This window comes from Kazachstania africana, chromosome 3 (genome assembly GCF_000304475.1).
Source record: "Kazachstania africana CBS 2517 chromosome 3, complete genome".
Lineage (NCBI taxonomy): Eukaryota > Fungi > Ascomycota > Saccharomycetes > Saccharomycetales > Saccharomycetaceae > Kazachstania > Kazachstania africana.
Genome location: NC_018942.1, coordinates 315,460 through 329,879, shown reverse-complemented (window position 1 = coordinate 329,879; position 14,420 = coordinate 315,460). Strand labels below are relative to the sequence as shown.

Sequence of the window (14,420 nt, the reverse complement as noted above, 5' to 3'; positions counted from 1 at the left end):
ATATTTTTAAATTACCCTCAAAAAAAAAAAAGCTGTGTGAACACGTTGGATTGCCCAAACAGCCCGTATCCCAGCATGAAGAGCCAATTCACTCGTGTTCCTGGAAGATTTCCATCAACAACGTGAGTTACATTTTGCTGTCAAGAAGTGACGTCCTTTTTTTAGCTTCGTTTTTTTTGTCCCCTGGCACCGTGGTGCGGCTGAGACGGGTTCCCGAAAAATTTCAATAGAAAAGAAAAGTGATATCATTGTCATCCTCGAGAAAATTGGCGAAACTTGCAATAGTTTTATAAGGCACGCAACGTATTCTTCCAAGTAAGAGGAGATATGAGCGGCACCATGGATGTTGACGGGAACGGTAATATGCTCACTAGGAGGATAGAGGATTTAGAGCAACGTATATCACTGTTTGAAGAACTATTTCATGCATTTAGTAGTAAGTTGGATCAACATTTCAAAAAATATGATACTGTAATCCAGTCTCAGCAACAACAGATAAACGATTTGAATTCAACGATATCTATTATGTTAAATGACCAGGTCCGGCACTCAGAAATATTGAGGGAGAAATTGTCAACAACGTTGCACAGTATTTCGGCCACATCTAGCATCCCCGATAATCATTACTATTCTACTACCGATATGCAGAACCCCCAATCACACATGCACCATCATCAACAGCAGCAGGATGACGGTAATGTTGTCGTGAATGCAATCTTTAACGATATACTAAGTGATAAAACCGATATTGCAACGACAAATAATAGTGTCTTGGATGAGTTGAATTCTGAGATTAAGAAAACTAGTTTCGCTGAACAAGCTGATAATGTACGGCAAAATGAGACTTTTCAAAGCTCTATCATGAATGGATTAAACAATGGAACTCATGAGATAAATGCGAAACGTCCCTTGAAAATAGAAACTAATCAACACACTCCTGTGGCTATGGAAAATAATAGTAGGAGCAACAGCACCGCTGATATTTATTTAAATGGGCCAACATTCAGCAATGCAAGATTTCAAGATCAAAACGCGGAGGATAGTTTCGAAGCCAAGAGAAGGAAGTATTCAAATTATCTTGCCAATTTCCAGTTTCTGAAAAACCCGCAAACTGTCCTAGAGGTCTGGAAAGAATATACAGAAGGTATCAACGACCAGCCATCAATTAAGGAAATGGAAAACCTATATCAAACGTCCTGGAGACGTGATAATGCGACCAACAAAAGATATGGAAGGAGGAAACCTCTTTGGAAGGCCATAGAACTGGGCCTCACGCGAGGGTATGAGCTCGATTACATCATAGATTTGTTGGAAAGTTGCAGGTATACCGACGACGCAAAACGAAGCAAACATCCAATCGGATGGCTCTGTCAATCAAATAACATTCCTGCCTTACTGAAATAAACATTTGACAGGGTCTCGATAACGTACCGAAACGTTCACCAACGAACGATTAGCATACCTCTCATCAATATGTACTATAAAGCATTATATTATCACTTAATACGTAGTTATACACTACTTTTTTTTTTTTTTGTCTAATGCATGCGAGAGAAGTAGTAAATTTCAGAGCATTTCATCGTAAGATGCCCAAATATTTAGTCGTTTTGTATTGCCAGAAGCATGGAAAGCTCAAAGTAAATAATCAATGTCTCAGGAGGGTGCAAACGAAACCACAGCTGTTTCAGTGCTCCCAGCGATGCAACGAAAATATAATCAAATTAGTAATAATGATGATATCGTATTGTTAGATGACACTACTGATTCCGAAGGTTACGATGACTATGATGGCCACTTTGATAATCCTACCGAATCTGCTTCAACTGTTGAGGTTCCAGCTCTGCTGTCCAAAACCGTCGAAGTGAACGAACTTTCAAATAATAAAGATTTTATTGCCTTCTCGTCTAGTTCGGAGGATGAGAATGAGACTAAGGAAAAGGCATCAGAAAGGAAATCTTCCATTACTAGTACAACATCTAAAACTGCATCATCTAAGGCCACCAAAGAAAGCCAAGTAATATTAGACTATCCGTGGATTGTTAATCATGACCATTCTAAGCAAAAAGAGGTGGCAGACTGGTTAACGTTAGAAATGAAAGATTTTGTATCGTACATTTCACCAAGCAGTACGGAAATTGAAGATCGTAATATTACTATTAGTAGAATTCGTGACGCGGTGAAGGAACTATGGCCAGATGCTGACCTGCACGTATTTGGATCCTATTCTACAGATTTATATTTACCAGGTTCAGATATCGATTGTGTGGTGAACAGTGAGAGAGGTAATAAAGACAGCAAAAACTGTTTATACCAGTTAGCGAAGTTTTTGACAACAAAAAAACTTGCTACTGATGTCGAAGTTGTTTCGAAAGCTAGAGTTCCAATCATAAAGTTCGTAGAACCTCATACTGGCATCCATATTGATGTTTCTTTTGAAAGGACCAACGGTCTTGAAGCTGCAAAACTTATAAGAAGTTGGCTAGATAGTACAGCGGGCTTAAGGGAACTAGTACTGGTCATAAAACAGTTTTTACATGCGAGAAGGTTGAATAACGTTCATACCGGTGGTTTAGGTGGGTTTAGTATAATTTGCCTAGTTTTTACATTTTTACATATGCATCCAAGAATAATAACGAATGAGATTGATCCTATAGATAATCTGGGAGTTCTGCTAATAGATTTTTTTGAACTCTACGGGAAAAATTTTGGATATGATGACGTCGCAATTAGCGTGCTGAATGGACACCCTTCATACATTCCAAAATACTCATGGAGAGAATTACAACCGATTAGGAATTCGTTCGCTCTGGCTATTCAAGATCCAGGAGATGCTACAAATAATATCAGTCGAGGCTCATTCAATATTCGAGATATCAAGAAGGCTTTTGCCGGGGCATTTGATCTATTGACAAATAGATGTTTTGATTTAGATAAAGCCGCTTTCAAAGAAAGAAGTGGTAAGAGCATTTTAGGCAATGTAATAAAATATAAGGGTAAGCAAAGAGATTTCAAAGATGAGAGAAATTTGGTGATCAATACAGCAATTGTAGAAAATGAAGACTATCATAAAAAGCGCAGTAGAATTGTTTACGAAACTATCACCGAAAGTACAAATGACAGTAAAGAGGAGGAAGATGACGATTATCATATTGAAGAACCTACAACAAAAAACGCAAGGCCTCTAAGAAAAAAAGAAGAAGGGGAAGAAGAACAAAGAAACAAGACAGGCGGAAGATTCTTCCAAGTATACGGTCGTGGATGATGAAGAAGATGCCTATAATCCGTTGACCAGGTAAGATATATTTCTCTTTTCTTTTTTCTTTTTCATTTCTTGTATGAAAAGACATCTTGAATCAAATTTGTAACATTAATATATTGCAAAGGTAGAATAAAACTACTCTTGAATGACATCTCTTCAACAAATAATTATATACAAGCATATCATTACAATATCTAAAAAATAACATTATATTTATGTCGGAGTTTCTTTTTCGATGCGTTCTGTTTCTTCTCCAGCAGTCTACGCTCATTTCTGGTCTTTAGAACGTTACTCGATTTTTCCTTAATACTCTTCTTCTCCTCTAAAGTACGTTCTTTCGGAAAATACACATTTTCATTTATTTCTGATATGAGTTTGTTAATACATATTTGACGATTTATTTCCCTCGATCTTGCTTCATCTGAGCTTACTACAATTAGATCACTCTTTTTCACATAATACCTAAACGTTCTCGAGAGTAATTGAGATCGAATCGACTCAGGAAAGAATGTGCACTTTGAGAAGTTTGATAAAGTCATTGTGCATTTGGTATTAACCTTGTTCACATTTTGTCCACCAGGGCCACTTGACCTATCGTAGCGGATTTTAAACAGTTTTTGGGGAAAGGTAGATGGCTTCAACGACTGTAGCCATCTTTTTGCAGCTAGTAGTTCAGTTGTATAGTTATTCTCAGTACTAATAAATCTCATTAATTTCAGCATGATGGAAACCCCTTTTTGTTATGTTCGCTTTCAAAACTTAGAATATTGGTCAAGTGCTCTCCCACATAGTAAAACAGAACAGTTTAGATTGATTCTTCCAAGCAGGTTGATTTAAAGGAGCTGGTAAAATTGTAACGATTGCTACAGTTGCTCTTGTTTTGTTTCGGGTTTCTCATCACCAATTTTATTTATTTTTCCGATGGTCTGAATAAATATAGATATGCCTTTTAAAATAGAATTTTGGAAAGGCTTATTTCCCGTCCATTGGAAGCAATAGCCTAGGAGTACTAAACTCGCAGAAGTACAATATTGAAGCTTTTTTGGATGCTACATATATTCCCAACCAATTTGAGTTAAGAAGAACAGCAACTTACGTCTTATGTCAAGAGATGCATTGATGCTGGATGAAAGCACGTTAAAAGGACGATATATGAATAGCCTGGGTGATCTAAGTTTGTCCGTTTCCACAGGCGAGCTGCTAAAAGATGTGGTTGAATCTTCTGCAGCAGCTAAACGACAAAGTGTCCCTGAACTGGGAGATCAAGCCAAAGTGCGTATACATGACTCGAGCTTGCCAAATGCCACTATGATTATTAAAGACAAGATCGGTAATGAGGAGGAACGAAAAGCAATTACCATGAAAAGATATTCCATGGTTAGTAGAAGTAACCCAAACCATTTCGATAGATATGGCTTCAAAAAACAAACAGCTTATGTGACAGAAGTTGAATATGACCATTGGTGGGACTATTACTCTACGTATTGCTATAGACGAAAACAAAAGTGGGAGAGACTTTTTACACAATTAGGGTTGCCTGTTGATGACGCACCTACGAGTTTTCCTTCAAGAGGTGAGAAATTGAAGAGATACGTAAGAAAAGGAATTCCTGCTGAATGGAGAGGCAACGCATGGTGGCACTTTGCTAGAGGGGATGAAAAACTAAGCAAAAACAAAGGTGTATATGATAAGCTACTTTTGCAATTGAAACATGTACATGAAAGGAAAGATTTTGAGGTCATTGAAAGAGATTTGTATAGAACTTTCCCTGACAATATTCATTTTTATAAGGAGCCCTTCCAAAATGAGGATCCTCACATGATCCAATCATTAAGAAGGATTTTGCGTGCATTCTCCATCTACGATGAGAATATTGGTTATTGTCAGTCTTTAAACTTTATTGCAGGCCTCTTGTTGTTATTTATGGATGAAGAGAAGGCATTTTGGATGCTAGTGATTATTACTAAACAATATCTTCCAAAAGTCCATTCAATGGACTTGGAGGGGGTTAATATTGATCAAGGAGTTTTAGTACTTTGTATTAAGCAGTATCTCCCAGACATTTGGAGGGAAATTGAGACATCCTATGTAACTCATAATGCGGCTCCTTCTAATATCCACAATGAGTATCTTTATAGACTACCTCCAATTACATTATCAACAGCAAGCTGGTTTATGAGCTGTTTTATAGGTGTTGTTCCCATTGAAACTACACTAAGAATATGGGATTGCCTTTTTTATGAAAAGTCACATATACTTTTCAAAATATCGTTAGGGCTATTAAAACTTAGTGAAGATGAACTACTTGGCAAGAAACATATTAATGCGAAACAAGCGAATTCTTTTTTTGGTTCAGAAACAACGATTGAGCAAGCCTATTCTCAAGAGGATCGAGATATTCTCATGTTTCAAGTAATACAGACATTTCCAAGAAAATTGATCGATCCAAACGAACTTTTTGATCGGATACTTTCTAAAAATAGGATTCCGTTAAATAAGATGGGCCAAGAAGAAATTGATCGTTGCAGAAAATATGTAGCAGGACAACGTAACAAATTGAGATATTTTGACGGCGCACTCGCTGGTAGTACGGTAGGTCTCTCTTCAAACAAAGGAATATTTCTTGAAGATGAGGCGGTAAATGAGATATTACTTTCTGAATTATTCGATTACGATAAGAATAGTTTTAGCGGAATAAGCTGGAACAATAGACTAAAAGAGAGAGTTCGAAGGATGAAACTAAAAAAGTAGTCTCTTATAGATTTTTAGCATCACATTATTATAAAAGTTATATAGAAAAGAAAAGAAAACGATTTCTATTTTGTCATCTCCCAACCTTTCTTCAATCTCTCCACTAATGCCCTAATTTCACTAGTGTCCTTGTCTTTATATGTATTGGTCAATAGAGCCTCGATTTCATGCCATGGCAAGTGTGTTAGAACTGCACTTACTTCGCTAATTGGAGTCTCTGGGTCAGCAGGAGCTTCAGCCACAGGTACAGAATCTTTTTTAGCAGCAGATGTTCCAGCCGAAATCATTACGGTAATCACTGCCTTTTCAGTTTTTAGATCGAGTAAAATTGAACTGTCATGTAAAACTTTCCCTTTTAAAAGTAATTTGACTTCACTTGCATTGTTTGCTTTAGCTTCTTGAACTAAGAAGTTTTTCACTTTCAAGATTGTATCAGTGGCAACAAACTCCTTTTCTATGGCGAATCTTGGAGCTTTGATACTCTTCAATGTTAGACTAACAGGTGTACTCGTCTCTAATTGCTCTGCACCAGCTTGCTGTGTTGTTCTTGTTCTCTTTGGATTGTATTTATATTTGAGGGCCGGTAAAGCAACTCCCAACGTAGTAACATCCTGCAATGGTTTTTGGTAGCTGGAAGAAATAATTGGTTCATTCAAAGTTGCCAATGTCAGGAATTTGTTAACAAATTCACGCTGTGAAACGCCTTCAGTTGACATCTTGACACAGTTTGTTTAAATGTTTTGTCCTAAAATAGCACTGCTCCATCGATATCTTATTTTTTTGATCAAAATACAAAATCATATTGCGAGGAAAAGAGAAAAGTCGATTTAGGCAAGACCCTGAGCCTATATAGAAAGACTCACATACGTATCACCTATCTAGGCTGCTATCAGTAGTTTTTATAGAGATATCGGTGTTATTCACACATGAGTGCAGAATGGACGGGCGTCCATGATGGTCTGGCGAGTACCATAAACAGCGGATCCATCTCCAAGTATACATCAACTAATGCGCTAGATGATGATAACGATACAGGTTCGACTCATGAGGATCGTATAAATGGAATAATATATGAAGCGATTGCTGAGGAAGACAATGAAGAACAGGGAGCCCATTCAATGACCGAAGCCCCCGTTTTTTTCAATTATCATGAGTTTTCAGAAACTTACTATGCAGATATCGATAATTTAGATGAAATGAGAGAACATGACGAAGATCATGGGATTGTAATCACCCATTTTCCAAATGTTTATTCACCAAGATACTCTGACAGATATGCCAGAACAAGGATTGTGCGAGTACCAAGAAGATTTGAAGAATCCTTGTCCTACCCTTGTTTTAGTACAGTTCTTCCAGGATCGGAACCTGCAGCAATATCAAGCAATCTTGATAAAGCTTCATTTATCCCAAGAGGTTATTATGATGGACAGTTTTTTGGATATTCTTCTGTGAGTCCATTGAGCTCCCATTTGTCAAGTGAAGATTTTGAAGAGATAGTTTCTCATATTAATTTATTATCAGCAAAAAGTTATTCTGTTTATACATGGTATAACTTTTTGGATATGTTCTTAGGGTTTTTGACATTAGGTATTTGGACACAGTTTTTCTCTTATGCATGTGATGCTTCTTTCTTAGAAGTAGAGAGGTATATCGAAGAAGTGAATAATTCGATGAAATTTAAGCAAAATGATATCAGGATCATATCACCGAAGAAATCAGCTTATTTGTCATTGGATTTCGAACTTCCAAAACCACATATATGAGGACAAGTTTTCATGAACAATCGCATTAACATTGAACTATCATCATGGCAGGAACATGTAAAGTAGGATTTGAAAAACTTAAATAAGGTACCACAACGGAGGAACTACAGCTCTCCACCCTAGATGCTTCTCGTGAGATTATATGGAAACCTGACTGCCAGGGCACTTCTTTCTCGGAAATATATACGAATAAATTACCATTAACTAACACTTACTACAATAGGATGTGTAATTAGCATTTGATAAAAAGGATTTTATTTATTTATTTTACTTCATGTAGTAAAAGGTGCTAATATGCATCGACGAGTTTAAGCACTCTTCGGACTGCACGAAACATATGCAAACTATGCTTATAGCCATCTAAAGCTTGGCAATCAAATTTTTGTCCAAAGAAGTTACACTTCTCTTCATTTAGCAAGGTTACTACAATAGGTTAATTCAAGCTGAAAGTGCGAAATGCAAGGACTTTCCTATTAAGTAATCCAGTGATACAAGAAAGAAATGGCTTTCGTTACCCTTTGCAGTAATCGGATGGGATCATAAGACCAAATCAGACCCGTACAAAACTTTCCTAGGAAATGAACTGTGAACTGCAGCATTCAGGATCTTCGCGAAATTCGCCAGTCTCCATCTAGAAATCTAACTTTTGGTGAAGAATGCCAAACGTCAATTATTTTTCCTTTTCGAAACGAAAATTGACGCGTTCTTTCTCCTTTTTCTCTCGAAGAAATCGTCCTAATTTCTCGAGGGCTTAAACATTTCTTGGCGAAGCGATTTGGCGCGAGAAGTTCTGAGGACATCGGTTTATCCTCCAGTCTGAAGTATCGTGTAACAAAGTTGGGACTTTTCGTGAATTCAGGAACGTCTTGATGAACATTTCGCAACGGTAATAGCTTCACGTTTTCTCTCTCCGAATTTTCGAGTTCTTGCACAAACATTTGGTGATTTGACTTTCTTGTAGCTCTGGAAGCAGTCTATCTAATGTATACACGACAGGCTTGGCAAAAGGCATATATATATATATAAGGAAGGTATTCTTCTTTTCTGATGATTATGTTCACAGTGGCCTTAGTTATTTCCATTCACTTATAGGCTTGTATCAATACTTCACAACAGGAATTAGTTTGTTATACCTTTACGCACAATATTTTCACAATGGAAAGTTATTCTAAAGCTTTAAATATTCTAATGAAATCTCCAGTCACTGATGAAATGATTCAATATTTGACCCGTACAACTTTGCAAGTCCTCCCATACGGTAATAATCAAAGTTATCCATCTCCTCCAGGTTCTCCTTCTGCATCATTAAGCAAGCAGCCACGCTTACCATCTCTAAGAACTTTCATTACAAGACTGGTAAGATATACAAATGTTTACACGCCAACACTGCTGACTACCGTCTGTTATTTAAACAAATTGAAGCGTATACTACCAAAGGATGCTAAGGGTTTACCTTCAACTATCCACAGATTATTTTTAGCATGCTTAATAATCAGTGCTAAGTTCCATAATGACTCTTCCCCATTAAACAAGCATTGGACAAGATATACCGATGGCTTATTTTCTTTGGAAGATATCAACCTTATGGAAAGACAATTATTACAACTATTGAACTGGAATTTAAGGGTGACAAACGAAGATTTAATATTAGACTTACAAGTGTTATTGGAGCCAATTAGAGAACATATTGAAATCACCAAGATTCAAAAGAAGAAGTTACAACAATACAAAAAGCAAGCAAGACAAATTAAATACAACAAATGCTACGATCATCAAAGAAGTGTATCAACATTGTCTAATTTGAGTTCCACAAGTACATTAGTAAATAATAGCTATAATAGCTTGAGCGAAATGAAGTCTGCCATGAATGGGCCTAGCCTTCATTCACATCCTATAGATATATGGCATGATTCGAATATATCAAGCTACGGTTGGAATTTGGAACAGGTTGCGATATAGTGTTCTGGTTTTTGTTTTTTTTATTTGGGGGTTCAGTCTACGGATATTGGGGTTCAATTTCAATTTAAGTTTCTTATAAATAGGTTTATATATTTTATTTTAAAAATGATTTTCATATCAATATTGATACTTTCTACGGCAGTCCAACGAACAAGACTAATAGAAGACGCATTTTTTCAAAAATGTCCAGACTTTACTGCTGAGACTGCATTTTGAAAACAAATCTCCAAGGATTTTTCCAGTTAACTCAGTTGCTATTCATCAACTCCGAGTGTCGAATAGCCCTAATCGCCTCTTAAACTTTTTGGAAACACCGGTATATGTCGTACGATTAAGAACGGTCTTAAAAAAAATATCATTGCTGGTTCCTTTTCCCATGCGTAGCCTCCCGATATCGAGATGATGATATTTTAGTCAGTTGCCCACAGCCTTACGAAACTCTTCAGGAACTCTAAATATTTCGAGGGGTGAAATCTCGGAGAGAAGGTTTAGGCCGAATATGCCCCGCCAGAATTCGGCCGAATATTTCTCGATGATTTTCTGCTTATAAATCTTCAAACAGTTGAAACAAGTTCCGGCAAAGCTGTATATAAAAAGGCCAGCAAATTTCTGATTTAAGTGCTTCGAAAGAACTATTTCTCCATCACTTGTAGATAGTCAAGTCAAAGTTTAAGACAATATTAAGCAGTTTTTCAATTGTAAAGGGTAAAAGAGAAAAATGTCATATCCAGAAAAATTTCAAGGTATTGGTGTTGTAGATGCTAAGGACTGGACACATCCTAAGAAGGTTACTTACGATCCAAAACCATTTGACTCACATGATGTAGATATTGAAATCGAATGTTGTGGTGTTTGCGGTTCTGACATTCATTGTGCTGCATCCCACTGGAGTGAGGTAAGAGAAGATCTGGTTGTTGGTCACGAAGTCATTGGTAGAGTTGTCAAAGTTGGCCCAGAATGTAATACTGGGCTAAAACTTGGCGACAGAGTCGGTGTTGGTGCACAAGTTTTCTCGTGTCTTGAATGTGACCGCTGTAAGGAAGATAATGAACCATATTGCCAAAAGTTTGTCACAACTTACAATCAGCCTTATGCAAATGGATATATCAGTCAAGGTGGTTATGCTTCTCACATTAGAGTTCATGAACATTTTGTTGTTCCAATCCCTGATGAAATTCCAAGTGAGCTAGCTGCACCATTGATGTGTGGTGGTATTACCGTGTTTTCTCCATTATTAAGAAATGGTTGCGGTCCAAACAAGAAGGTGGGTATCGTTGGTATTGGTGGTATCGGCCACATGGGTGTTCTCTTTGCCAAAGCTATGGGTGCTGAAGTCTATGCATTCTCGCGTTCTGATTCCAAGAAAGAAGATTCCTTGAAATTAGGTGCTGACCATTATATTGCCACTAAAGATGATGAAGGTTGGGAAGAAAAATACTATAACACTTTAGACTTAGTCGTTGTTTGTGCTTCTTCTTTGACGGATATTCAGCTCGATAAGTTTGTTAAAGTTATGAGAATCGGAGGCACCATTATTTCTATTACTGCTCCAGATAAGACCGAAAAATTGACTTTATCTCCATTAGGCTTATTAGGTGTCAAGATTGGCAACAGTGGTTTGGGTTCTATTGTTGAGATCAAGACAATGTTAGATTTAGTAGTCAAGAAGAATGTAAAGATATGGGTTGAAACTGTTCCAATTAGTGAAAGGGGTGTTAATGAAGTCTTTGAAAGAATGGTCAAGGGTGATGTTAAATACAGATTTACCCTCGTCGATTATGCCAAGGAATTTCAATAAATTTAACTATATATAGGAGAATAAACTCGTTCATATAATGTGTAGTACCATACTAATACACTATTTGTTATATGTGTGGACCCCGTAACTTAACGAATTTTTTTCTTGAAAAATTTCTGTGTCACACACATCTGATATACTTTTTATATTTTCACTGTTAGACCGACACACTCGAAAAAGGTTAGGAGAATGACACAAATGTAAAAAATCAAATAAATGGATAAGATCTAATGCTTTTTATTCCAGTGCTATATTCCAGGGAAGATCTCTATAATAAAATAATAAAAAAATGCCATCTCAGAGCCAAGAAGATAAAAAAGCTGAGAAACTTATGGAACAAAATATGAATGAAGATATTCCTACTGTTGAACAAGAACAAGAAATGGCACGAGAGAATAATTTACAGAAAACCAAAGAAAGGAGAAAAAGCCCTTTGACAAAAATTTCAAGTAAATTATTTTCTATATTCACCTAGGGATGGTCCCATTTTTAGAGCCGTTTCTTTGTCCTGAGCGAATTAATCATATATATTGTTTTTTCTTTATTCCCAGTTACTTAATATTTCTTATTCCGCATATGGGTTAACTTTGCCCTTCATCCTTCCATTATTTTTAGTTCTTCATAATATTACGTATTGTTATATAAAAATAAAGTATGTTCCATTCCGCTGATGATTACAAGTCGATGGAATGATTTTTGTTAGAAGTAGGAAAAAATATGAGCGGTACGAGAATCGAACCCGTGTCTCCACCTTGGAAGGGTGGAATGATAACCACTACACTAACCGCCCGTTTCGTGATTGTCGTGAGATAATCTTCTCACGGACCACATTTTGTTATTATTACACTTCGCAATCCAACTTGCTTTTTTCTGATTGAAGAAGAATAGAATGATTGTAACGCGTAGTTTTACCTTCGAGTAACATATTTGTAATCGTTGAGAGGCTGTGTCTGCAAAATGTAAATGGAAAATGGCTTGCGGCTACATGAAATAATATACATTAAAACTAAAGTTAATAACTAAACTATTTCTGTTGCAAAAATGTCTAATACTCATATGTTTGAAATCCGAAAATCATGGTTTGAATTGTTTCTGTTGAGAGTTTGGCGCTTAAATTAATTTCTATGGTTGTTTCTTTCTTTTTGCTGGAAATGGCAATATACTGACATTTCAATGTTTTGATAGTTAGAATGACAAATTTGGAATGTTAGAGAAGATATAAACAATAATCATGGTGTGATAAACACGAATACATATTATCATGCAATAATTATGGTACGATAATTATGACAACGTATTGACTCATAAATCTAGAACATGATAATTGGCATAAACCAAAATGTGTTGGAAAAGGTATAAATACTCAGGTGAACACTGAAGTTTGATCAAAGTTTGTATCACTTTATATTCTTTTATATTATGATTATATTTTATATATAACCAGTGCATTATTTGGTATAACCACTGATTAATAAGAATTATTTCACTAACTTGACTGACCTTAAAGAAAAATGAATCCTATTAACGAAAATAATATAAAGGGATCATCCTCTGATCTTCCTTCAAGTCACTTTTGACTTGAGGTCAACAAACACTGGCATATTAGCAAACTATCCTTCCACAATGCGTTTCTTCTTTAATACTTTCGCCATGAATCGACTAATTCAGTAAGTGGCCACGCCCGAATTGTTTTTTCTCTATGTATTTATATCGCACAAACCTCATTTGGGTCACTTATTGTCTATACTGATGTTGAGGAAGATCAGAGCTTGTTTCCCGTGTTAAATACTAGCTTTAAAAATGGGACGTACTAAGCGTAGTAAGGTAAGATAAAGATGCGAGCTGACAGATTACGCTTGAATAGGAAATAAGCATTCAAAATCTCTCAACAAAGAGTGATGGTAATGTAATGTAAAAGAAATATTCATGGACAGTCTTCCAATTAGTGCAATAATTCTTTCATTTTGAAGGAAGAACATTTAATTCTAAAAAATGTAACTCATTTTAAGATCGCCTGTAGATCTCAGGTAAAAAGTTAAACTATTCATATATGCTATTGCTATATACCCATATCCCGTCATGTATCCTCCATAAGTCTTGAAAACCATCACCTAGTTAGTCCTGTTGTGCCTGGCCATTCTCTTCCGTTGTACTTGCTTTCCAAATTAGGTTTTTCGGTACTTCAAAATTTTGATCATCTTTCGTCTTCTCTCGTAGCCTAGTGTACAGCAATTCATTTCTTTTCCGAAGCCATTTAATGTATTTTATAGTCTTCAAATAGATAACTAACTCGGATCTGCTTTCGTCCTTCTGTAAATCAGGGACTAGATTGACCATTTCATCATAAGTCGCTCTCACTATCTCTCTTCTCTTCTTTTCTGATGACACATGGTTCAATCTTACCTGATCCTCCGAAAGCTTATTCGCCTTCTTTGCTCTTGGCCTTCTCGGCTTCTTCTCCACTCTGTTGCTGTTCGTGGGCTTCTTTACTGAGTTTATTGATGCCACAGAAAATGCTGATTCATGGTCGATCGAACTATTATCTCGAAACACATCGGCTGGCTGTTTCATAGCACTATGGTAGTTATCGTTGCTGTCCATTTAGGGGGAATCTAGTCAGCTCTAAATAGGTTCCTGAAATAAAATAGAGTTTTGGAGAGATGGTGTTTATTTACTTTATTCATTTTTTTCAGCATTCAAATAAATTCGCATGTGAATAAAAAATGATACTGAACTAGCCGGCTTGAAACAAAGATCCAGTAAAATAAGCTCACTTTTAGCGTATTGCAAGCTGCGCTCCAGTTATTTTTGCATCGACTTATACGTAAAGGGATTGCTCAAGGTCACACAAGCATCTGACACAAACATGAGCCTGCGATTAGATTAGTTC

The 14,420-nt window shown here is 36.4% G+C and overlaps 9 protein-coding genes and 1 non-coding gene across 10 annotated transcripts; 6 read left to right on the top strand and 4 right to left on the bottom strand.

The window, feature by feature from the left end:
- Positions 1-327: 327 nt before the first annotated feature.
- MSN1 (Msn1p) lies at positions 328-1,404 on the top strand (the record flags this gene model as incomplete). The annotated part of the gene is made up of 1 exon (XM_003956241.1): positions 328-1,404. The coding sequence occupies one exon, from the start codon at positions 328-330 to the stop codon at positions 1,402-1,404; it is 1,077 nt and encodes a 358-aa protein (XP_003956290.1).
- A 244-nt stretch (positions 1,405-1,648) lies between these two features.
- PAP2 (non-canonical poly(A) polymerase PAP2) lies at positions 1,649-3,262 on the top strand (the record flags this gene model as incomplete). The annotated part of the gene is made up of 1 exon (XM_003956240.1): positions 1,649-3,262. The coding sequence occupies one exon, from the start codon at positions 1,649-1,651 to the stop codon at positions 3,260-3,262; it is 1,614 nt and encodes a 537-aa protein (XP_003956289.1).
- A 191-nt stretch (positions 3,263-3,453) lies between these two features.
- On the bottom strand, positions 3,454-3,981 carry PTH4 (Pth4p; the record flags this gene model as incomplete). The annotated part of the gene is made up of 1 exon (XM_003956239.1): positions 3,454-3,981. The coding sequence occupies one exon, from the start codon at positions 3,979-3,981 to the stop codon at positions 3,454-3,456; it is 528 nt and encodes a 175-aa protein (XP_003956288.1).
- Positions 3,982-4,360: 379 nt separating this feature from the next.
- MSB4 (Rab GTPase-activating protein MSB4) lies at positions 4,361-6,010 on the top strand (the record flags this gene model as incomplete). The annotated part of the gene is made up of 1 exon (XM_003956238.1): positions 4,361-6,010. The coding sequence occupies one exon, from the start codon at positions 4,361-4,363 to the stop codon at positions 6,008-6,010; it is 1,650 nt and encodes a 549-aa protein (XP_003956287.1).
- A 65-nt stretch (positions 6,011-6,075) lies between these two features.
- Positions 6,076-6,726, bottom strand: MDY2 (Mdy2p; the record flags this gene model as incomplete). The annotated part of the gene is made up of 1 exon (XM_003956237.1): positions 6,076-6,726. The coding sequence occupies one exon, from the start codon at positions 6,724-6,726 to the stop codon at positions 6,076-6,078; it is 651 nt and encodes a 216-aa protein (XP_003956286.1).
- Positions 6,727-6,936: 210 nt separating this feature from the next.
- On the top strand, positions 6,937-7,773 carry SHR5 (Shr5p; the record flags this gene model as incomplete). Its single annotated transcript, XM_003956236.1, has 1 exon — positions 6,937-7,773. The coding sequence occupies one exon, from the start codon at positions 6,937-6,939 to the stop codon at positions 7,771-7,773; it is 837 nt and encodes a 278-aa protein (XP_003956285.1).
- Positions 7,774-8,928: 1,155 nt separating this feature from the next.
- KAFR0C01560 (cyclin family protein) lies at positions 8,929-9,732 on the top strand (the record flags this gene model as incomplete). Its single annotated transcript, XM_003956235.1, has 1 exon — positions 8,929-9,732. The coding sequence occupies one exon, from the start codon at positions 8,929-8,931 to the stop codon at positions 9,730-9,732; it is 804 nt and encodes a 267-aa protein (XP_003956284.1).
- A 718-nt stretch (positions 9,733-10,450) lies between these two features.
- KAFR0C01550 (NAD(P)-dependent alcohol dehydrogenase) lies at positions 10,451-11,530 on the top strand (the record flags this gene model as incomplete). The annotated part of the gene is made up of 1 exon (XM_003956234.1): positions 10,451-11,530. One exon carries the CDS (start codon positions 10,451-10,453, stop codon positions 11,528-11,530), a length of 1,080 nt encoding a protein of 359 aa, XP_003956283.1.
- Positions 11,531-12,248: 718 nt separating this feature from the next.
- KAFR0Ctrna18G lies at positions 12,249-12,320 on the bottom strand. The gene has a single exon. It is a non-coding gene; the product is annotated as a tRNA-Gly (tRNA).
- A 1,325-nt stretch (positions 12,321-13,645) lies between these two features.
- INO4 (Ino4p) lies at positions 13,646-14,101 on the bottom strand (the record flags this gene model as incomplete). The annotated part of the gene is made up of 1 exon (XM_003956233.1): positions 13,646-14,101. One exon carries the CDS (start codon positions 14,099-14,101, stop codon positions 13,646-13,648), a length of 456 nt encoding a protein of 151 aa, XP_003956282.1.
- Positions 14,102-14,420: the final 319 nt, after the last annotated feature.